The sequence below is a fragment of the Gymnoscopelus braueri genome (assembly GCF_963280865.1).
Source record: "Gymnoscopelus braueri genome assembly, chromosome: 7".
Taxonomy (NCBI): domain Eukaryota; kingdom Metazoa; phylum Chordata; class Actinopteri; order Myctophiformes; family Myctophidae; genus Gymnoscopelus; species Gymnoscopelus braueri.
In genome coordinates, this window is record NC_137608.1 from 36,750,437 (window position 1) to 36,773,411 (window position 22,975).

At 45.3% G+C, this 22,975-nt stretch overlaps 1 protein-coding gene across 9 annotated transcripts in view; it reads right to left on the reverse strand.

Moving 5' to 3' along the window:
* fbrsl1 (fibrosin-like 1) overlaps positions 1–22,975 on the reverse strand; it is a 380,812-nt gene that overhangs the window by 201,870 nt on the left and 155,967 nt on the right. For 2 of the 9 annotated variants that reach the window (XM_080433945.1, XM_080433943.1), the window contains exon 4: positions 17,513–17,548. The exons of the other annotated variants lie outside the window; for them this stretch is intronic. In XM_080433945.1, the coding sequence (XP_080290071.1) occupies positions 17,513–17,548 (36 nt within the window). The remainder of the gene's footprint in view (positions 1–17,512; positions 17,549–22,975) is intronic. 9 annotated transcript variants of the gene reach the window in all.

The window sequence follows — 22,975 nt, forward strand, 5'->3', positions numbered from 1 at the left end:
AGCCGCTGTTGAAGTGCCTCTCTGATATTAAATCTTGGATGAATACAAACTTTCTCACTCTGAATGAAAGCAAGACCGAAGTCATCATTTTCAACAATAACCCCAGCTCACCCATCACCCCACTCGGTCCCCTGAGTGATAACATCCGTTCTTCAGTTAAGAGCCTTGGTGTCACCTTTGACAATAATCTCAAATTCGACAAGCATATTAGCTCTGTGGTCAAGGCTAGCTTCTTTCAGCTTAGGCTTCTAGCCAGGGCAAAGGCCTATCTGCCCCGTACCGACCTCGAGAGAGTCATCCATGCTTTTATTTTAACTAGACTAGATTACTGTAATGCTCTCTATGCAGGCATTGATCAGTCAGCTATCAGGCGTCTTCAGCTTGTTCAAAATGCCGCCGCTCGCCTCCTCACCAACACTAATAGGCGGGACCATATCACTCCTGTCCTCGCCTCCCTCCACTGGCTCCCTGTCCACTTCAGAATTGATTTTAAGATTTTAGTGTTTGTTTTTAAAGCCCAAAATGATCTGTCCCCTCCATATTTAGCTGAATTGATCACTCCATACGCCCCAACAAGAGCCCTGAGATCGGCCAATCAGTCTCTCCTGGTTGTGCCCGACACACATTTCAGGACCAGAGGAGATCGTGTGTTCGCCGCGGCCGGTCCCAACCTCTGGAACGCCCTGCCTCTCCATGTTCGCACTGCTCGGTCTTTGACGGCTTTCAAATCCCTATTAACACATCCACCGCCAGAGGTTAATCTCATAATGTACTCACCAGTGCCAAGGTGTTTTTGTTGTTTTTTTGTTTTTTTCATGTCGCCATAGATCTTGTTAAAATCCTTAAGATTGAGCCGTGAACGGTCTGTTTACATCCGCGAGATCTCCCTGTATCTCCCAGTGAAGACCGCATGTCAAACGGACTTCCATGACTGTAGTTAGAGCGGATTACGTTAAACAGTGAAATGCGAGGAGAAAAAACTACAGGAAGAGAATTGAGTTTCAGTTTCGTCTGTAGAATGGGAGCGGGCGTGATCGTCGAAACCGGATCCCAAATAATTCTATTTCCTGTCATCAAACCGGAAACGGAAGTGGATCAAAAAAATTCCGAAAGTGCACCCGGACCGCGCATGCGCGAAAAGACCGCAGCCCGTAGGACTACGGGCTCGGCGCTTAACCGTTGGATTTAACGGCCCGTAGAACTACGGGCCCGGCGGTAAAGGTGTTAAAGACTCATTTTTACTCTATCGCTTTTAATTAAATTAAATTTAAGTCTACCCATGTAGCCTATGATGTTCCCATGTACTGTTCATTGTATTTTACATTTTGCTTTCATACACATTGAAGCAATGCCTGTCTATGTTATTATGCTCTGTAATGTGAAGCACTTTGGTTCGACCTTGGTCGATGTAATATGTGCTATACAAATAAAGTTTGATTTGATTTGATTTTGATACCAGCCCGCTTAAAATGTTATCCTATAACTCTTAAACCGTACGTCTGACAATAAACATGTACTTTTCCCTGGATTCCTTGGATCATTATATACTAACTCTCTATAGGCCACAATCATTTCCACCAATCTCGGGAGTCATGTGACCATAAGCAGGTTTATGGCACAAGGGACTTGTGCCACTGCTTTAAGTGTATACAATTATGATACAGGATAAATACCTCATATATATGTATGTATGCATAAAGTATATATACCTCATGCATACATAAATGTGAGCTTTAAGTATGGCTACAACTACATACTCAAATGCCAAATTCAAATGTCTTGGAAATACTTCACATAACATTCACCGTGCTATTGCTGCATTAAGGTTTTAGACAATTTTGAATATCATACCTTTGGGTTCCAAAACTCATGTGAGAACTGAAATGCCAATAATTCAGTTGGCAGCGCTTGTTGAAATCTGCTCTCAATCCATTTCCAAACTGTCACGGAGGCCTTTCGAAGGAGCGAAAACAAACCCACCTTAATCTTTCCAAAACATACTTAAGCATGAATGTTTCATGTGGAAACGCCTGGGTTACAATATACAAGCTTTCTCCTTTCTCCCATTCCAGCGGATAACCCTGCTTACACTCCCAGAAATCCAATTGGCCGCAACAAAGACGTGAAGACGTAAGATGTGGTACAGTATGTTGTGTGTGTAGGAGGAAACAGAACAGAGCCTCCAACTTTGATTATAGCTCTTAACCGTTGAAGATGATAAATTCAGTTTGCCAAACAGCTTTTTCTGATGTGCCATAAGACAAATAAACAACGAGGGAGCTGGGAGTGATTGGTTGTGATTAACATCAACCTGCTTACTCTCATCTTAGAAATTCAAATTACCAGCCTCATGTAAGCAAGCGTCGTGAAAACAACCTAATATTATGCAAGATGGTGCCTAACCCGCCGGTGTGGGATGATTACATTTGACTTGCAACATTATACTCCCTCTGCCCCCATGGGAAAGCAACAACAGCTTCAGAAAAAAAATACTAATAAAGATGTGTCCCCCAAAGTGACTGGCTCACTTAAAATAAATCTCATGGCCATGGCATACAGCCTTTTGATTCCCCCTGCGTACGGAAGGCTTAAGAAAAATTGCGACCCATCTGCTCTTTCCTACATACATACACACACACACACACACACACTCAAGGGCGCGCGAATACCGTATGTCGCGTGGTATGGTGGAGCAGAGGAGAGGTGAAAGAGCGGCGGATTTATGGCGACGCACCGTGGTTGTAAAGTGCATCAGCATCTGCACACAGCAGCTGCTCCCGCTTGCATCGTTTTCTACCACGCCAAACACTGAGCACACTTTCCCTTCTTTGGAAACTGTGTTGTATGCCCACATGAGCAATCACATCCAAGACGATTACATTAAGACGAGGATAATACATTTGGCGCGTGTGTGTGTGTGTGTGTGTGTGTGTGCACGCGAGACAGAGCACATCAGAGTGCACATAAGTGCATCTGAGTATGTGGGTGTGTTTGTTTGTATATGTGTGAATGTGAGAAATGTAGGGTATGGTAAAATTGTCTTTAAAAGGATCTGACACTTCCAATAATGGGACAGTGGACAGTGTGTCAGGGCCAGGGTGCTGTGCGGAGGAGTAAAGCCATTGTGTTGCCATCACTTAATTGGATCAAGGTTATGTGTGGAGAGAACAGATGTGAACTGAAGTAAACACTTGAGTCAACCGGAAGACATCAATGGCATCAAATCACTTCGAAAATCATTTTCTGTCACCCTAAAGAATTGAGGGAGGAAGAAATGGTGCATTCTGATGATAGTGTGAGAAAAAGCATGTGTTGGTAGTATACAAAACAAAAGGGAGCATTTGTGGAGGAAAGATTTTTTTCTCTCCTAAAAACAAGTGTGGAGCAGAATAATTGTGTTTCGAATATAGTTCAAAACTTCTGAAAAAAGAAAGCAGCACAGTAGTACTGCAAGTGCTGGCAGTGGAAGACAAATGATAGCTCCTGAAAGCTGAATATCACCAAACCAATTAAGAGCTGGCACGAAGGTGTCACAGGGGTATGACTGATTTCAGCCTTGACATGCTGCTCCCAACAAACTGCGGGGAACTGATATAGCGGCATGAACAAAGAGAGACGTAGAGGGAGACAGAAACAAAGAGAGAAAGAGACACACACACGCATGCATGCATGCAGGGAAACCTTATTTCCAATCAGGCAGCTGCCTACCCCGCGACGCGGCTTGATTTAACCTTGAAGAGTAATGAGATCTGACTTGCTTAAATGTTAGCATTCTTAAATCATTGGGAAGCGCCTCCAAGGAGGCCAATAATCACTGTGCCAAATTGCCGTGTGCGCTAATTTCATTTCTCCCCAGCATTCGCTGGCGGTTTAGTGTCGATTATTCAAGAACAGGCGTATAATGCCTGCCCGGGTCCCAGGGGTGGTACACTAAAATGTAATAACTTGCAACGTAAATGAAAACAAAAACCCATTACCCCCCCCCCCCACACACACACACACACATACACTTCCTTTACCCTAACCTCCGACTTCCCTTCCCCCCTCCCCTCCTCTTCTATCACTCTCTCTATCCCTCGCTCCCTCCTCAATCTCCCTCTCTCTCTTTTCACCTCGTGCCTCTCCCTCCCTCAATAGCGGGAGTTGGAATCTAATTCTCGGCCCATCTGGCGGGCATAATGAAGGCAGGCTCGGGCTCGCGGTGCCCTGCAGTGCCACGACTGGGCGGAGCAAGAGTCTAGCTGGCAGATTGGCCTCGGCTCTGTCTGAAGGGCCAGAGAGGGAAGCCGGGAGCCCACTGAGACAGCAAACCAGCCCTGCTAATCTCCCACATTGTCTGGGCGTGATCTGGGGTGAGGGCCAGCCACACACCAAGAGCACTGCTGTAGGATGGAGGAGCGGGGACGGGGGACGGGGGGGGGGTGAAAGGGGGATCTGGAGAGTGGATGGCTGAGAGGGCCAAGGCTTGGCAATCGAAGGGTGGGAGACTAGATCCCTCTTCTCCCAGATCTCCCGCCTCTCCACTAGTATGCACTTTTGGTACTAACCGTGCTGAATGGGTGGAGCTATGCATTTGGTCGTCGACAGCCCAAACAGAAGGAGCGCTGAAGGCTTAGCAAAAAGGTACTAATCTGAAATAGATGATAGTCAGACGTGTTTGTAATATCTGAATAAACCCGCAGGCAGTTACAAGTTATACCCAGTAGCTGTGAACGATAACAAAACACATCTGTGTTCTTTGTTTACGCCAATGAACAAAGTCAACATCATGGCATTGACCACATTAAATGTCTTTCTCTTTTCAGCAATCCTCTCTCAATTCTCTTCTCTCCTCTCGCACTCTTCCACTTTCTTTTTGCGACTCGATTAAACAGGTCCACTGTTTAATGGGATTTGCAAAGCAGGCTAAACAGTCCAGATGCTTGCCATCCCGTACCGTACCGTGCAGGAGATGTGGAGAAATGCCATTATACTGTAGTTAGGGCACCAGTTAGAGTAAGCATCAATTCATTCATTATCAACATTTCAAGCAGCTGCTGGCTAAGGGCATTACATTAACTTACATTTACATTCTCAGCATGTCTCTGATGCTCTTATCTGAAATGACTTTGGAAGGACTGTAGAATAAGTTTGAACTTGTACATTGTTGATATTTCAAGCAACAAGTAATCAGAAACTTTTTTGTTGACATTCTATATCGAGTGCAACTCCAAAGTAGTAAAGCAGTTGAATGGGCTTAAAATCCTAGATCAGCAACATTACAGGCAACTAATTGTAAGGATATTTCATTTATATTTTCAGCTCGTCACTGACGTGGATCAAAAAGTAGAACAAACATTAAATGGCTAGCTTTCCAACCATTAACATGACATTTACATTTTAGGCATTTAGCTGGCACCCTTATAGCGACACTGAGTGCAGTAGCAGGATACGATTCAATACGGCTAACAATTAAAAGAAACCAATAGTAAGGAATTAGGACGTTATTTCCCCAATTCGGCCAGCCGTTTGAGGAGACCAGAGAGACCCACGAAACTACTAAGTCTCTCAGTCAGAGGTCTGCTGGAACAATGCCACTACTAGACACACAGGAAAACCCCATGCAATTACAATTAAACTGTGTTTTCTAAACACCAATTGCTCTTGCATCTCAGCGATCTGCCAGCCGTGTGCAGGGGCACGTAGAGGGGAAACAACCCGGCACCTGGGGAGCTGATCAGGGGTGTGTGTGAGTCAGATATCAGTACCGTGCTCTCTGCGTGTGCGTGTGTGTCTACAACTTCATGCATCTTCACACCCATAACGCCACATCCGTACATGTGCATTTTGTTTCGCCTGCTTATGAGCGGGCCCGCCTGTGTGCATTTATGTATTCGTAAACCTTGCACACGCGCATGTTCTCCACACACACACACGCCTATAGCTGCTCTGCTCTGAACTATGGAGGGCTGTTGCTGCTGTTTGCCCTCGCTGGCGAGCGCCCACATGCTGCTGGGGCGCGCTACAGGAAACCCAGCCTGTACCTGTTCTGTGCATCTGTTAGCCCAGAGGGCTGAACCACAACGCAGCCACAGTGTCACTGAACCATGGTGTGACAAAACCACAAGCATTCACATGCATTGTGTCAGTGAGGCGAGAGGGAGCAACAGACAGAGGGACAGAGAGAGAGACAAATGCAAGAGAATGAGAGAGACAAAAAGAGAGGGGAAAGGGGGGGGGGGTGCAGTCAGAGAGAGAAAAAAACTGCATGAGTAAGAGAGAAAGAGAGAGTAGGTGAATGTTAGAGACTGAAAGAAGGAGGGCGAGAGCGTAAGAGAGACAGGAAGAAAGCACGGTGGGCCCCAGTGCAGGCTATTTTGGACGGCCCCCATGACCCTACCTCCCCCAACCCCCAGTGCGGACAGTGAATATTATTAAATGTATTCTTAAATGCCTTGATTTCATATTCAACGCTAATATAGCTAGCACATTTTGTTGCAAACAGTATGGAAAAGGCCTGTTTTGTATGTTATTTCAACAGGCTTAAAAATTAGGCTACGGAAAGCCTACGTTCAGGATTAGCCTACATTGTTGCAATTTGAACCGCTGATTTTAAAACAAGCTTGTAAATTAACTGTATGTTCTTGATTCGGATTCACTCATATTTAGCTTTTGTTGATCACGCTGCAGCGGTTTCTTTGATCGGTCCATCAATTAAAATGGCCTCTCAACAAAATGCGTTGGTGACTTAAGGTGATTTGCGCTTGTCTGCTTGAGCGGTGCTGTCCACTTTATTGTGACAGGATCTTTTGTCATTGAGATCTCTCTCACCTGCAGTAAACAGAACCGACAGAACACGTTCCATGTCCAATTGCTGCTCATGTTAAGAGCTTCAGCACACCTGCACATTACACGGATGTCGCAGTAGTTCTCTGTTTGAGAAGGATAATTTGAGTGAGGCATAAAGGAACTTTTTTTAAATCCATGATCATGGATCATAAGTGGGACATATACGACATATACCATTTTCGGGACTGACTGTTCGTGTGGTCACCCTAACTTTCAAGGAGGCGAACTGAATCACTCGCCAATGGCTCGCAAACTCTACCGAAAATATTGCAGCTGGGTATTCAGTGCGACTGTACTGGACTAGGAGCACGAGACAGAGAGACAGAGGGGACATGTTAACCAGACGGAGCATGAGACAGAGAGACAGATGGATGGGACTAAGACAGAAACACTCACTTCCTGCCACTATAAACAGGAAGTGTCAGAGACAGAAAGTGAGGCTTACACAGACAGCGTCCTGGCTATCCTCTCTGCTGTCATCAACAGTCGCTGTGCTCATAAACACGGCCGGACATCAGTTGCAGGTATAGTAACTAATTACCCTGGCTCCTCCCTAACTTCACGTCTCACCTGCTGCTATGCGCCAGACAAACAGAAAGGGAGAGGGAGAGGGAGAGAGATGGAGAAGGGAAAATAGGGGAGGGAAGGAGGAGAGCAGTTGTGGTGGTGGCGGCTGTGATGGGGGTTGAGTATCACCTGTCTTCTGTCATAGAGAGGGAAAATAAAGAGGGAGGGGGGGAGAGAGGTGTGTGTGTGTGTGTGTGTGTGTGTGTGGGGGGGTGACAGAAAATCAACTGAGCGTGCACATCGCTCCCTGGGAGTCCCAGGAGTGAGGCTCAGGGACTCTGAACGAGGGGAAATTGTGTTTTTTTTTCTTTCTTCCTTGAGTGATTAGAAATGGCAGAACATGACCTACTTAGTAACATAACTTTTCTGTACGTTTTTTGGAGAAAGGCACACATGTGTGTGTGTGTGTGTTTGTGCGCGTGTGTTTGTGCGCGTGTGTTTGTGCGCGTGTGTGTGTGTGTGCGTGTGCTTGTGGGGCATCAATCAATCCACGGTGGGCTCATATGTGCATTAAGGCTGCCAGAAATAATTGCTAGGGGGCTGATGTACAAGTATGTAACAAGAAGTAGTACCGCTCATCTTTTGAACTTTTGAAACCTCAAACATGGCCTCCCAGTCAAACAGCTACAGCATGCCTCCGAAGCCAAAGCCCGAGGAGATACGCGTTTGATCATAAAGGGAAAAAAACATAGTCAAGGTTAAAACAAGAGAAAATGAAATATGAATTAATCATGAGCTAACACCCACTAAAAGGCTACAAGTGGAGGTTTTAGTACCTTTAAAATTAGCCCGGAAAGTGTTGTGGGAGGTGTGAACATAGCAGAGGAAAGAGAGAGAGTAAGCGAGAGCGAGAGATCGAGCTCAGCGAGAGAGCGAGAGATGGAAGGGGGGGGGGGGGGCTGGGGGGTAGAGAGAGGAACTGCTTTCACCGAATTCGCAACTGCATAAAGCCTGAATTATATTTGGTTCACATCGTGTCATGTGCCGGAAATTGCAGATCTACAAGATGTGCTGTGAGTTTGTATATCTGTTATTTTTGATGTGCTACACTGGCGCACAACCAAGTATAAATCAGGCGTTAAATGTTGTTTTCAAGCCTCTGCCCTGACAGAATCTCATGGTGGAGAAAAATCCACCGTAGGGACTCAGAGTAAGAGCGTTTGAGCTCTGCTGTAGGACTAGGCCTCTGCCTCAGGCTCCCCTTAATTTGAGTCTTTGTTTGGCGTCAAGGTAGCGGGTTGCTCTCGCCGGGTTTGGTAAGGCCTGCAGCCTTTTGTTTCATCCATAAGAGAGTGGGGAGATCTGCTCATTGCCTGCAGTCAACTGTTTGCGTATGATTTTGTATTTGCTCCAAAAAAAGATTTAAAAAAAAAAGATTTGGCCACGGGTTGAATATTACTGTGGAATTGCTGCACATCACAGGTGCATGCACCGCTGTTTGTTTCCCCTCCTACCACAATTGTTAGCACTCCGGGAGTGGTGGCGGTGAAAAGGGGGCTGGGGTGGTGAGCAGATTTCCATATCAGTCAGAAAGAGAGAATTTGTGTCAAACAGGAGAAGCGAATGCATTGATGAACGGAGACATTTAGGAAAAGACGAACAGCCTTGCAAAAGCGCCAAGAGAGTTGAGTGGCCTTGAAATATAGACCAGAATCCTCTGCATTTTCATTTGGTCTTTCCTTTCCTTATGCCGAAGCTAAATCGCTTCATCGCTGATTCCTCAAGGGACAGCGGTGGCTGTTCCTTTAAATGACACAGACTAATATTACACTTGTGGCTGTGAATTAATAAGCGGTGGCATGATAAATCCCTCTGATTTATTATGTTCCCCCCTGTGTATAATCAGGATGAAGCACAGAGCCAGAGGGAGAGGTGGAGTGAGGAGAGAGACAGGGACGTGCAGACAGGCAGATGGACAGACGGGAGACAGAGGGAGAGAGAAGGGGGGGGGGGCTCAGAGAGAGAGATATGGATAGAGAAAGACGAGACAGAAAAACAAGAAAAGAGAAAAGATTGGGAATGAAGACATAAAACAGAGTGGGAGAAATAGAATGAGAGAAACTGTCACGAAGGTGGCTGTTCCCATTTCAAACGGATTGCCCCGACACACAGTTTAAAGGGGGAAACATGAAGGACAGGCGCCAATCAACCGCAGATCATCTCCTATCACAACCACTCAGCTCTGAGGTCAACGTGCAGCACATATTTACCTGCATGAATAGAAGAGGACCCCTCCACACGCACATGCAGAAAAGCCATCTCTTTTGAAGCATAATTCCCCCACAAGGGCCATTCATTGAAACATAACACCTCCGTGTACATTTCCTGCCTTCACTATAACCCACGGGAGGGCTCTCTCTTTCTCTCCCTCTCTCTCTCTGTTTCTCTCTCTCCTCCCCGACTATGCTATGGCTGCCAACACATCTCCCCCCCCCCCCCCCATCACCATTCCCTTCCCAGAGAGCTGTTTGTAATTGGAGCCTTAATTTATGATCAGGTCCCGGGCGCGGGATAATGATACCGAGCATTGTAATTTGCTGATGCAAATTGTACGTTATAATGGAGAGAGGGGGGCCCATTAAAAAATGAAAAAAAACACACAGCAACATCTCGGAGCCTCGCCAAATACCCTGAGCGTTCATTACGGCCCTCATTAAAACCTTCCGCACTCAGCCGTTAGGGGCCCTCGCTGATAGAAGGGAGCGTATAATTGCAGCTTGATTGCAGTATATGTATAACATATGATAAAGAGGGATGATCTTTTTATTTGTCTTACAGTAGAGCAACCCCTGTAAACAAATCCAGGGAGTATTGTTTGATCGTAGCGTTATAGGGCTATTTGTTAAAGCGGAGGGCGAAATGTGAGTTAGGGGACATGGAGAGCAACGGCTAACTAAGAGTGATGATAATAAAGGCGTGTGTGTGTGTGTGTGTGTGTGTGTGTGTGTGTGTAGAGCTAATGTTTTCGCCTGAGAGAGCTTGTCTGCGTTTCTCATTTGGACTAATTCCAACAAGTGTAAATGGCACAGAGCTTCATCTTCAAATATATTAACTTGATTTAATGCGAGAAAATATCCCTATTGTTCTTTTTCATTAGCGTGGCGAGCAAAGTCATCGCCATATTTCTGCTTTAAGCACAGCGGAGCGAGACTGGGGGGAAAAGGGTGGGGGCTGAAATGAGCCATTGAAGTCACCTTTGGTGGAAAATACCTCAGGCCTAATGCTGCACTGAGCTCTATGGGGAGCTAAAGCTATGAGCTCTCCACTCAGCTTTCAATCGTAGATCTCAATTTGGTCACAAATGAAGGAATGAAGGGGGTGTACTTGCAACCTGGTGATGCTTAACGTCCCCTTCAGAGTCTTAGGCGAGGTCCTTAAGAGCAAAGCTGGGTGGTAAAAAGCAATTAAGAGTTCATTTGGAACAACTGAACTATGATGGGGCCTGTTTAGTTTTTTTTTTTACCCGAGGAGTGCCTGCCCAGTCAGTCGACAACTAATTCACCGTGTCGCCTTTTTATTCAAATGACCTCGCCGCAGAGTCCCCCCTTTTGTGTTTTGTGCCACATTCTAATGCATCTCCATTAGAGCAAAAAAAAAAGGGGGAAAAAAAGAAAGTGGGCTGTACTTGCACTGTTGAAAATGGAGTTGCCCTCCTCTCTGCTTGCTCAAAGTGAGAACAGTCTTCCACCGTCAGGGCCAGTGTGTGCTCAGTCACTGGAACAAGGATTTTCATCTGGTTCAGCCATTCAGCCGGCTAGGGGCCCCTGCTAGAATGCCTGCGGTCTTTATCTCTAGACCCCCATTGATTGATGTGTTGCGGGCCCCGCTGTGGTTAACAGCAATTTTTATCTGTTGCCAGCGGCAACAGCATTGGGTCACCAGCGTGTGGAGAAACAGCAGTGGCGGGGGCCCAGGGATTTGAAGGGGCCCTCAAATGGATATAAACAAAACAGGGTTTTTTTTCCTTTCTTTTCTTTATTTCTTTCTTAAGGCAGATGGCACCTGTTGTGGAAAGAGCAGCTGACTGACAGACACACAGATAACTCCCTCCCAACCAGAACCACTAGGCTGACAATATTAGAGCTGGTAACACTAGGCCTGCTGAGCTGCTGCTTTTCTTCACTAATTTAAACCAAGTGGAGAGCTGGTGGGATGCAGACACCTGCAGAACACCACTGGAAATACATGCATACAGTACAGTGAGAGAGAGAGAGAGAGAGAGAGAGAGAGAAGAGAGAGAGAGAGAGAGAGAGGGAGAGAGGGAGAGGGAGAGAGAGAGAGAGCATTTTCTCATACTGTAGCTAAAATAGGAATGCACTAAAGACGACATATATTTTCCACTCGATTTACATTCAATCACTGTATTTAGCCTAACCATTTAATCCGGCGAATCTGTGACATTCTGTTAAATAAAGCGTGAAGCTTTTTAATAGCTTCCATTATAATTAAGTGACATAATCCTTGTATTCGATAAAGATCTTGTAAAGAGCCTCGTCAGTCAGATGAGGGGAATGTATTTGGAACAAAGTGCAGGTCACCAATGCCAAATTAATTAGGACTTGTTTAAGAACAGCAACTGCTGTGTTGAGAGAGTGGTGAGAGACCCATTTTGACTTACAGTAATTACAGTATGCCTCATCATGCTTGATTATTATTATTATTATTATCATTATTATCTATCTAACTAAAGAACAAACGTATGCTGAATAATTTAATCCGATGCGAAAGTAAGACGAAAGGTGGTGGTGTTTTTCCGGCTTAGATAAAATGTCCTTCTCTATGTCTGTGGCCCTGAGGGTACAGATAGGGACAGCTTGATAGTCACGGTGAGATATTCTGACCCCCAAATCTCCTCGCCAACCCCCCCCCCCCCTCGCTCTTTATCTACTCAAGACAAGAAACAAGGGAGAGAGAGAGAGAGAGAGTGACAGACAGACAGAGGCAAAAGGAGAGAGGGGGATTGTGGGTTGCTTATCGAGGTAAGGCCCCAGAGAGGATGATAAATCACGAGAGCCCAGGACCCCATCTCTCCAGTCCCCAATCTCAGCCCGGAACAACAAGGCAGTCAGGTAGGTAGCAGCCGGGGGAAGCAGGGCTTTGTAGATATTCTCTCTCTCTCTCTCTCTCTCTGCCCCCCCCCACAAACGTGAACGACATGACCGTAATAAAGCCTCCACTGAGCAGACCCCTGATAAACAATTCCACACCCGGACGGAGGAGGAAGATGGTGTGTGTGGCTGCTACTTCCGTATCTGCTTTGGACCTGATTAAATACGTACCTATGGCTGTGTGTGTGTGTGTGTGTGTGTGTGTGTGTGTGTGTGTGTGTGTGTGTGTGTGTGTGTGTGTGTGTGTGTGTGTGTGTGTGTGTGCGCGCGTGAGATGGTGGGGTTCAACTGTGACCAAGATAACACCATACAACCAACCATGTGGGGAAGGTGTGTAGATTGTGTTTGCTAGAAGACCTCTTCTAGCAAACACAATCTACACACCTTCCCCACATGGCGGGCAGAGCACATGACCTCAACATTCAGTGAGCAACTTCGTAATTTAAGCCATTCAATCCGGGAACGCATCTGTGTCATTTTAGATTTTTAGCGATAGCCTATAACCATTATTTTATACTTTGGCTATTCAAAAATAGCCGATATACAAGCTTGTAGCGTGGCACCGAGTGCCGCTCTATGAGCTTGTAGAAATTTGTGCAAATCTTTGAAAAAATATATGTTTTTTGAAACAACATTTTTAACTTCTGGGGGTCCCTGGAACAAAACTGGACCCCCAAAAGTATATGTATTTGGCCGCAGACCCTCAAAATATTTTGTTCCGAGGATAACGTTGAATTTGATATTCTATTTACTGTCTTTCACAAAGAAAGTAAGCATGAGAATCCAACTATTCAACGCAATTATTGGAGTAATTGAATAACAGCATTTTCAGAAGTGTACCGATATTTCAATTAGAATGACTGTACATTGTAGGCTACATTGTGTAGAGACTATAAGGATATAGTTCACATGTAAACCAACCTACAATGTCTCTTTCCAGACTAAAACAATCCAATATACACACACACAACATACCTTGCACACCCAATAAAAATGTTCTGCATCAAATAACACTGTCGCACCATCTGCTCTATATGCACTAGCCCATGCGTTTTTATCACTGCTTAATGGTATTTTCCATGGCCCAAACATTCATTTTACAAGCAACAGAAACGTCCCTTGCATTCATTGGTTTTAAAGGGTTGTTAGCAGAGTTTTTTCTTTTCTTTTTTCATTGAGACAAATGGTAGGAAAACTGAGAGGAGAGACGGGGTATACAGGAGGCACAGGAAGGATGTGATGGATCTGATCCTAGACAATAAAGTTGTTCTATTGCTGGAGTGTTGACTTCTATCTAATCCTAGACCAGCAGAGCTACATTAGTATATTAAAATCCTTGTCTTAAACAATGTTTTAATAGTTTGTCGTACAACAGTGCTGTGTGGCAAACATAGCCAAAAATCGACACGCTCACGTGTCATGATGCGACACGCTGTGAGCTTATTGATAACCTATTTTTGTTATTTTTAGAAAGATTTGGTTGGCAACAGAGGGACATACGCGTAGCACGTGTTGGTGATACAAATGGAAGGAAGGTATCTGCAGTGGAAGTAAAAAACAAACTGTCAAGAGAGATTGTACTTTTTTTTTTACCTCTTGTCTGGTGACAGATAAACAAGCCTTGTTGTCCTCCCTCGCGCCATCCTTGTCCTCACCCCCCCCCCCCCCCACACCCACACACACACACCAGCCTATTTTATTTTTTCTCTATTCCAGATATGGCGCAGGAGATGGCAATCAGAGCCAGGGGCTCACCATCAGATAGCCAGCAGCAACACATACACAAGCCCTCCCCCCGCACACACACAGACGACTGGCCTCTCGCCTCATTCCTCCTCCTAGTCATAGCAGCCCCCCCCCCCCCCCCCCACAGGCCCCTGGAGGTCCCCACCATCTCACTAAGAGCCTGGAGCACCTGCAGATAAGAGGGGGCCCCACCATCACTGGCCCTGCTGAAGAGGCTAGTAGGCCCCTGGAGCAGAGAGAGAGAGAGAGAGAGAGAGAGAGAGAGAGAGAGAGAGAGAGAGAGAGAGAGAGAGAGAGAGAGAAGCCCTGCGGGTTGGACTCTGCTGATATCACCATCAGACAGCCAGACCCGAGGAACTTGACAATGTGAAGTCTCCCTGTCCTCGCTACAAGCTACTTCCCTTTGGCTTCTTTTTCATTTTTCCCTCTCTCCTGCCTTGCCCTCTCTTTCCCCTGTGCTCTCTCCCTATCACCCCCCCCCCCCCGCCCCCCCCACCATCCCATCTCTCCTTCCAGATGAAGAGAAGTCCTCGCTCCCTACCGACTCAAACTGACAGCCAGAGCCAAAGGGCTCCACAAAGCTTTTTTTCAGGAGGTCTTGTTTGTTTTCATCCATCTGTGAGTATGCGGCCTCCAGGTAATAGAGCTGTGACATGTTCCATTAAAACAAAAAACAAGACTAGTGTTTGGCTGGACCGTGTATGAAATGCTGGAGGGCTTTTAATTTGAAACGACGGATACAGGAAGTGGCAACATTCGGCCACTCAGTCTGGGCGGCGACCAATCAAATTGTTGGATGTGACAAGGTTGCGACCACGTATCATATTTCCTATATGGAAACCCCCCCCTAACACGCTCTCCCCACCAGTTCCACTCCCTGCTGAACAGGCACCGTGACAGACCTGCAGGAGTCACTAGTGCAGCGACAGAGAACACCCTCCCTGGCCAATTGTGTTTGTTGGAGCACCCGGCCAAGCTGGAAGCACCCAGAGGAAACGAAGCCCAGTCTCCATGGTGGTAGGCAGGTACTTTACCCCTGCACCTCCCATATGCCCTGTTATCAAATTTTAAACTAGCCATTGTAGTGTGAAATTAATAAAGATTGAGCAACTGCATGGGCCTGCATATTTCACATCAAAAATGTAATCAGAAACTGTTTTTGTTAGACAGTATAGGTGAAATAGAATTGTTTGCTAGAGCTGTTTCCAGCCAAGACACAATTTTTTTCAATTTATACTATAGCCAAGAGAGATGCCTAGTCCACTGTGTGAGGCCAACTGAGGATAAACTCATAGCATGGAGGGATGATTGCTCTAAGATTGGCTAGTTCATTGTATTAGGCCAACTGGTGCGACCAATGCTGTAACTTCATCACTCAATCAGTTAGAGACAGCTGGCCTTGCGGTCCAGCCAAAAAGAAAGATGGAGGAGGTGGAGAAGGAGGAGAAGAAGAAGAAGAACTGCTGGACCCATATGTGTTATACTTTTTATGCCCCCACCCCCTCTCTAAGGCAGATCCAACAGTGTCAAACCATTTATAGTCATCACGTTTTGTTTGCATGATTGCTTCCGAGCTGCGATGAAGAGCGCCATATGTCACTCTTCAACTGAAAGCAGCGCCACTTGATAGAGAACGTTCCCTCTTATGAGTTCCGCACTCCTTAAAAGCAAGAGGATGTCAAGGACGACCGCAGCGCTCATTTGCTGTTTTCTATCACCCAGAGACCATGGCATATCATCAGCAGCAGCAACAGACGCAGATGTATGGTTCCACAAGACACACATACACGGTGTGGAAGGCACCAGATGCTGTCAGGAGGCAAAAATAGTTTCCTTCTGACACTTTGTGAGACGGTGTGTGTGTGTATACGAAATGACTGGGCTGACAACTGGGCTCACTGAATATTCCTCCTGGACACATTTATTGTATATCTTGAGGGAGAAATCTATATGCTGTACTCCCACTAATGAAGGAACGAACACACACACACACACACACACACACACACACACACACACACACACACACACACACACACACACACACACACACACACACACACACACACACACACACACACACACACACACACACACAATGTATAATCCTCGTCTTCTTAACCCTTTAAGACCGGGAACGCATCTGTGTCTGTTATAACTTCTGGGGGTCCCTGGAACGAAATATTTTGAGATGGGGGTCCACGGCCAAATACATATAATTTTGGGTGGTCCTTGACATGAGAAAGTTTGAGAACCACTGATATTACAGCAAGATAAGTTTAAAAAAAGAAAAATCCACGATTTTTCCCAAAAAATAGCAAATCTACAAGCTCATAGCTATGAGCTTGTATATCTGCTATTTTTTGATAGCCCAAAGAAATCTAAAAATGACACAGATGCTTTCCCGGTTTGAATGGGTTAATGTACAGCCACCAGAAACATATGCCACACTATCGCGGCTATGGATTTTTATTGAATATGTGAATGGTCGGTGCTAGACGGCATGGTGGCAGACCGCTAAATGATATGAGTGACATGTACATTTTGTGTACAACTTGCCTATGACCGTTTCATTGTACCTGAGGTCCAGAGGTCAACGTACTACAGCAGTGGTTCTCAACCCTTTTCTGGATCAGGGCCCACTTGAAAATCTTGAAAGCATTCACGGCCAACGCATCTGACCACTTAACATGGCAGCCGCAATACCCTCTGGGCCCACCAGTGGTCCCCGGGCCAACAGGTTGAGAATAACCGCACTACGGTACACATCAATATGTACTTCTCTGTGGCATTATCTGGCATGTGACGCTGTATGCCGTCACAATGTTTAGCTATTAGGACTCAGGAATTAAACTGACTGTGATTTATTTATGAATAGTGTGGTGGTAACAATGAGAATTTCTATTTGTACAAGTTGTACGCTTACATGTGAGACCCATAATGCTTTTAAGCATCTGACGGGTAGGTAAAATGGCCCTGGGTTTGGTAGTCATGGAAGAAGACATAAGTCTCTGACAGCAAGGCGGCCGATCGATGCCAATAAAAAAAAGAAGAGGGCTCTTTCTCCGTCAAGGTACCACAGTAGGACACCTTCCCGCAATTTAATCTAGTCAGTCAGCCCAGAAGTAATGTCCCTTAATATCACGACTTCTCCATTACTCTATTTAACATAATTAAAATGTCGAGCGCCGGGGCCATAAAGTGGGTCGTTGGGAAGATTGTAATTCTGCCGTAAAGCCATGAAGCATGAAAATGTCACTTACCGAGTAGCCGCGGCCTGACAGCGAGTGAGTCGAGCTCTGTGGGGAGGAGGAGAGAGACAGAGAGAGTGAGAGAGAGAGAGAGAGACACAGAGAGAGAGAGAGAGAGGGAGAGGGAGAAAGAGGGAGAAAGAGAGAGAGAGAGAGAGACAGAGAGGGATGACCTTTAAGAGGGGCATTTCACTCGCTGACACAGACATGATAAAGCGCTAGCACTTTAATATCAATATTCACTTTAACCTTTTGCCCACCCCGACATGTAGCAAGCACCCCTGCACACCCGCCCTCTCCTACAAACGTCATTCTCATCCATTCTGCCCTCATCCAGAGCTTGGGTATGTGAGAGTAATTCTGTCCAAAAAAACATGGACACGACGTGTGCCATGACTCACTCGAATGCAGGTCTAGCTTTCTGTAGTTATGCCTTTTATAGAACAGCAAGGAGATTAATATATCTCTGATGACGACAGACACATTAAATTGGCTTCGCGCGGATGTATAAATTATTCATACTGGCACATAAAAGTGAAATTTGCACTGTATTGTTCAATAATTTTTAGATCAGTGCATGCCTAGAATGTTGGACAATTTCCAATTCAATATTAGGGTTAGAGTTATACATTATAACTTGGGGAAATGTGTTGGCGTTTATGCAATAAACGTGTGTGTGTGTGTGTGTGTGTGTGTGTGTGTGTGTGTGTGTGTGTGTGTGTGTGTCTAAATACATATATAATATTTGGGGTGGGCTAAGTTTAATTGCAACCAAGTCTGACCACTAGGGTTTCTGACATCTTTCGAACAGCAGAGTCCAGAGATAGGCAATGTAGGCATACATCAATAACTCTGCAGTGGTAATTGTAGCTTCCTGCATGGTCCACATTTCCATTTTTTCATGCAGCGCAAGGAACTATATTATAGTATACTGTATTTTTATATTGAGCTTAGCCTATATTTCTATCTGTTCTCCAATTTTGCAATGGGACCTGGATTTTTGTGTTGACGATGACCCTCAACCTGTCCAACTACTTCTCCAAAGTGAGTGACACCCACAACACTAGAGGAAGCAACCATGATTCGGTGCCACCCAAATTTAGAACAAACATGGGAAAATTCTCGTTCTACAACTCTGCCACCAAAATGTGGAATGGCCTGACACCATCCATTAATGTGTGCAACACTGGTTTCTTTCGAAATTGGTCTGGAGAAAAAAAGGATCTGCAAGGACAATAAAGCGTCTGTCTGTCTGTCTGTCTGTCTGTCATTTTGCTATTAAGTTAATGAAATGCCACCCTGTTGCCACCCCGTTTTTTCAATGCAAAATGGCAACATGGCCGCCATGTGAATATGGTCAGATAGTGTTCATTTGTTATGGTATGTTGATGAATTGAATACATAGGACCACAATGGAAGTCCCTGGGATTTTTCTGTGTTATCCTTTTAGCCTTACTGTACCCTGTGCTGTTTACATTTCTGACTAATAAAGTATTCAATCAATCAATGACCATACTGTAGTCAGGTGCAGCACAGTCTTCAGTGACAATATTGTTCAAATAAATCTGATCTGATGTCCACAACCCTGTCATCTTACGAACATAACTCTGGAGCACAGCTCCAATGATGTACTTTAATGCAGGACTGTAATGCTGCCCAATGCCCAGGCCAGAGAAATAAAACACTTTTTCTTTTTTGTTCTGCCAAACTGGTTGTGCAGCTCAGGGCCCCCCATCAGAATACCAATCTACAAATCTCTCTCTCACTCCACCACTTCCACTTTCCATTCGCTTTTTATTCGTCCGTTTCGATTGGCAATTTCTTCCTGCAGGCCTCTGGGGGGGCCAGCAGGCTTTTCTGCCCGACCAATTTTGTCTGTAGGTTCATACCTTCAATCCAGACCCTCACCTCTCTCTTCCTCTCTCTCATTCTGTTTTCAGCTAGGGGTGCAACAGTGCATCGATTATAAAATATTGATAATTTAATCAAATAAATGATTACTAATCGATACCTATTTTGGGCATGTCATTATGGGCAAATGTATTATATTAAAAACAACAATTGAAAATAGCATTCCTACAAGCTCACAACGCGTCGCGATGTAGCGTTGTGAGCTTGTAGATGCTATTTTCACAATTTGTCACAACACCGTTGTGTGCCAAAGATACAATAGGGCTTAAGTGGCTAATTGATTCATTGATATGATATATATTTTTTAAAGCTCTTCTCGATTATTCGATTATTCGGAAATCAATAGAATAATCACTTAAAAAATAACCGATATTTGCAGCCCTACTTTCAGCCCCGATCCTCCTCCATCTGCCCTCCGGTCCTCAGGCCTTATCAATACCTCTGATCCTGGCCATATAGCTCCTTGTATTGGCCGCGATCAGGAAACGTAAAAACATGGCCTGCTGTGGAGGAATCACAGGGACTTCACCTGCTGTATTCAATCCCCTTGTTCCTCTTTGCCACCACAACCAGAGGACAGAGGAGAGGGAGGAAGGTGCAGGAGAGAGGACAAGAAGTGATGAGGTGATGAGGTTAAGGAAAGATGATGAGGAGATGGGGCATGAAGATCAAGAGAAAAGATGTGAGGGGTTCAGTGGGGGAAGGCAGTTAACACAAAATGGGAAGAGTGTGTTTCCATGTATGAGTGTTTGTGCACATGCGCAATCACTTGCACAGGTTTACCCTCCCCCTTGTGTGTGTGTGTGTGTGTGTGTGTGTGTGTGTGTGTGTGTGTGTGTGTGTGTGTGTGTGTGTGTGTGTGTGTGTGTGTGTGCATCCATGGTGGCCAAGGCCATTTGGAATTAGCCTTACTAGGCAGCAGTTCATTCAACTCAGAGCTGTGGGAGCAGAAAGAGAGGCTTATTTAAATGATAATGAGGAACAATCCATTGGATTTGGTGATGGGCACTGGGAGAGGAAGAGAGAGGCAGTACTGGGTAGGAGGGAGGGAGGGAGGGAGGGAGAGAGAGAGCGAGAGGGAGAGAGAGAGAAATCCATTAAAAACGCCAGTGGTTCGTAAGCCACAGGGCCAGTGTACAGCTAAACACTCTCTCTTAAAAGCCATTATACATGGCTCTCAATGGATTTCTGCTGCGCTTAGGACTTCAAAAGGATTTAAGAAGCCGCCCGAGAGGGGAGGGGGGTGGTTAGGAGGGGGAGGGGGGGGTGGGTATGTGCACTGTTTGTGTTGTTTGTATGGTCAGGTGGCGTTGGAGGGGTGGGCTGGGCAAAGGGTTAGGGTGGGGGTAGTCTGGAGGCTGGCGGTGGGAGGTGAGAGATGGCGCTGGGATGCTGAGTTAAGTAAACAGGGCTCTGTGGAGGTGGAACGGCACTAAATCTGCCCACTAATCCTCTTCCCCCTAAAAGAAAATAAGAACAAGGCGGGGGGGGGGGGGCGGGGGGGGATTCTTCCGTCTAGTAATTTCACCCACTACTTTACACTTGTAAACCTCTGATGTAAAATAAAGCAGATTCTGATTCTTCTGATTCAAGTCAAGCTACTGGTGTTCCACAATCATGGGTGAAGAAGGGGAGGAAGCACCACAGAGCTAGTTAGCTTAGGGACGTTCAGGTGGCGCAGTGCTAAAGTCTCTGCCCAGTGCCCATTACCGCGCCCGGACGCTAGGGGTTTGAAACCTCTGCGGTGCATCCGGCTTGGCCGGGGCGTTCCAACGATCACAAATCTAATCAAATAAAACTTTATTTATATAGCACATTTACAAACAACGACTGTTGACCAAAGTGCTTCACAGAAAAATAACAAAGGCAAGTGCACTCACGCACGTGACAAAAGAAAAACATAAACAGCATAAAATAGATTAATAGAATTAGAAAATCTACTCATGTTATTAAAAGCAAGTTGGCAGCGTTTGCGTATCGACGTTGTATGTGCTCTCCATAGGACTAACTGCACGAGTTACTAAATTGGAGTGTAAAAAATTACTCTAAAAGACTATTTATAAAAATAAATGGTAGCACTTGCTATGCATCCTATGTGTATAACGCATCATGAACATACTTATAATTCATTATAATCTACTCATAACCCTGTATAATCAGATTTATAAGAGCTCATAAATACTCATAATGCTTTATAACCATAACCATATCACATTATAAATCTTGTTATAGTGACTTATCAGTTCAAGTATAAATACATTGTATTATGCTTATAACACTTGATGATTACAGTTATAAATATTCATAACAACGTATAATGCAATCATAACACATTATACAGCATGTTATAATGACTTATAATGTCAAGTATTATAATACTTCATAATTGCTACCAAATAAATAAAGAAATAAAAAGAGCAAGTTAGCTCAGTGTGTGCGTGTGTCTGTGTTTTTTATACCCCACCACTCTCTGCCACAGACACTAGAGATGACCCGCCCACCCTGTCTAATTCCCTTAATCTTCATGTGGCTTTAGTTTGCCACACAGCTACTATCACCCAGTCAAAAATAAAAGAGATCAAGCCCACAGCACGTCTATGAAACTACAACAAGCAACGCCCACTGTTTGTTGTACTTCCTCTCTTTCCTTTCTCTCTCTCTCTCTGCTTACAACTGACCAACATTTGATGCACGACTGTTTTTACTTTCCGTCCAGGTGGTGTTGCATTCGTCTCCATTTCCTTTGGGAGGGAAGACAAGAGGAATCCATTTTACACGGAGGCCTCCATCACCGCAGAGGAATCATTAGTTAAGAGCCTTTAAAGTGCACACCGGCTGTCTGATGCTGGGCAATAGAGCATGTTTAAGGAAAATTAGCACTCTCTCTCTCAAAGCGCTGGCAGAGATTACACAGAGCTGGGGGACAAGAAGGGAGAGGAGACAGAGAGGGAAGGAGAGCAACAGAGTTAGAGAAAGCCAGGGTGACTGAGGGAAAGATACAGTGTAAGAGAAAGGGTGTGCGACAACAGAGAGAGAGAGACAAATAGAGAAAGAAAGAGAGACTGTCAAATGGAGGGATGGATATTTATAGAGAAACAGTAAAAAAGAGAAGGTAATTGATCAGGGGCAGAGGAAGAGGGCAAGAGACAGACAGACAGACAGACAGACAGACAGACAGACAGACAGACAGACAGACAGACAGACAGACAGACAGACAGACAGACAGACAGACCTATATTGATAGATACAGTATTAGATAGATAGAAGATATATATTAGGTAGATTAAGGAGACTGATGATCAGTGCACCTGTATGTATGTGTGTGTGTGTGTGTGTGTGTGTGTGTGTGTGTGTGTGTGTGTGTGTGTGTGTGTGTGTGTGTGTGTCATTTACTTGGCAGCAGATTAGAGAGACATGCCACATCTGACACCGTCTGCCGTTACAGCGTGCCATTTTCAGCACCCTCCATCACCACCCCCCACTCCATCTCTCTCTCTCACTCTGTCTCTCTCCCTCCTTGCTTGCCGTGACAGGCCTGTCAAATCACCATCTCCCTTTTATCTC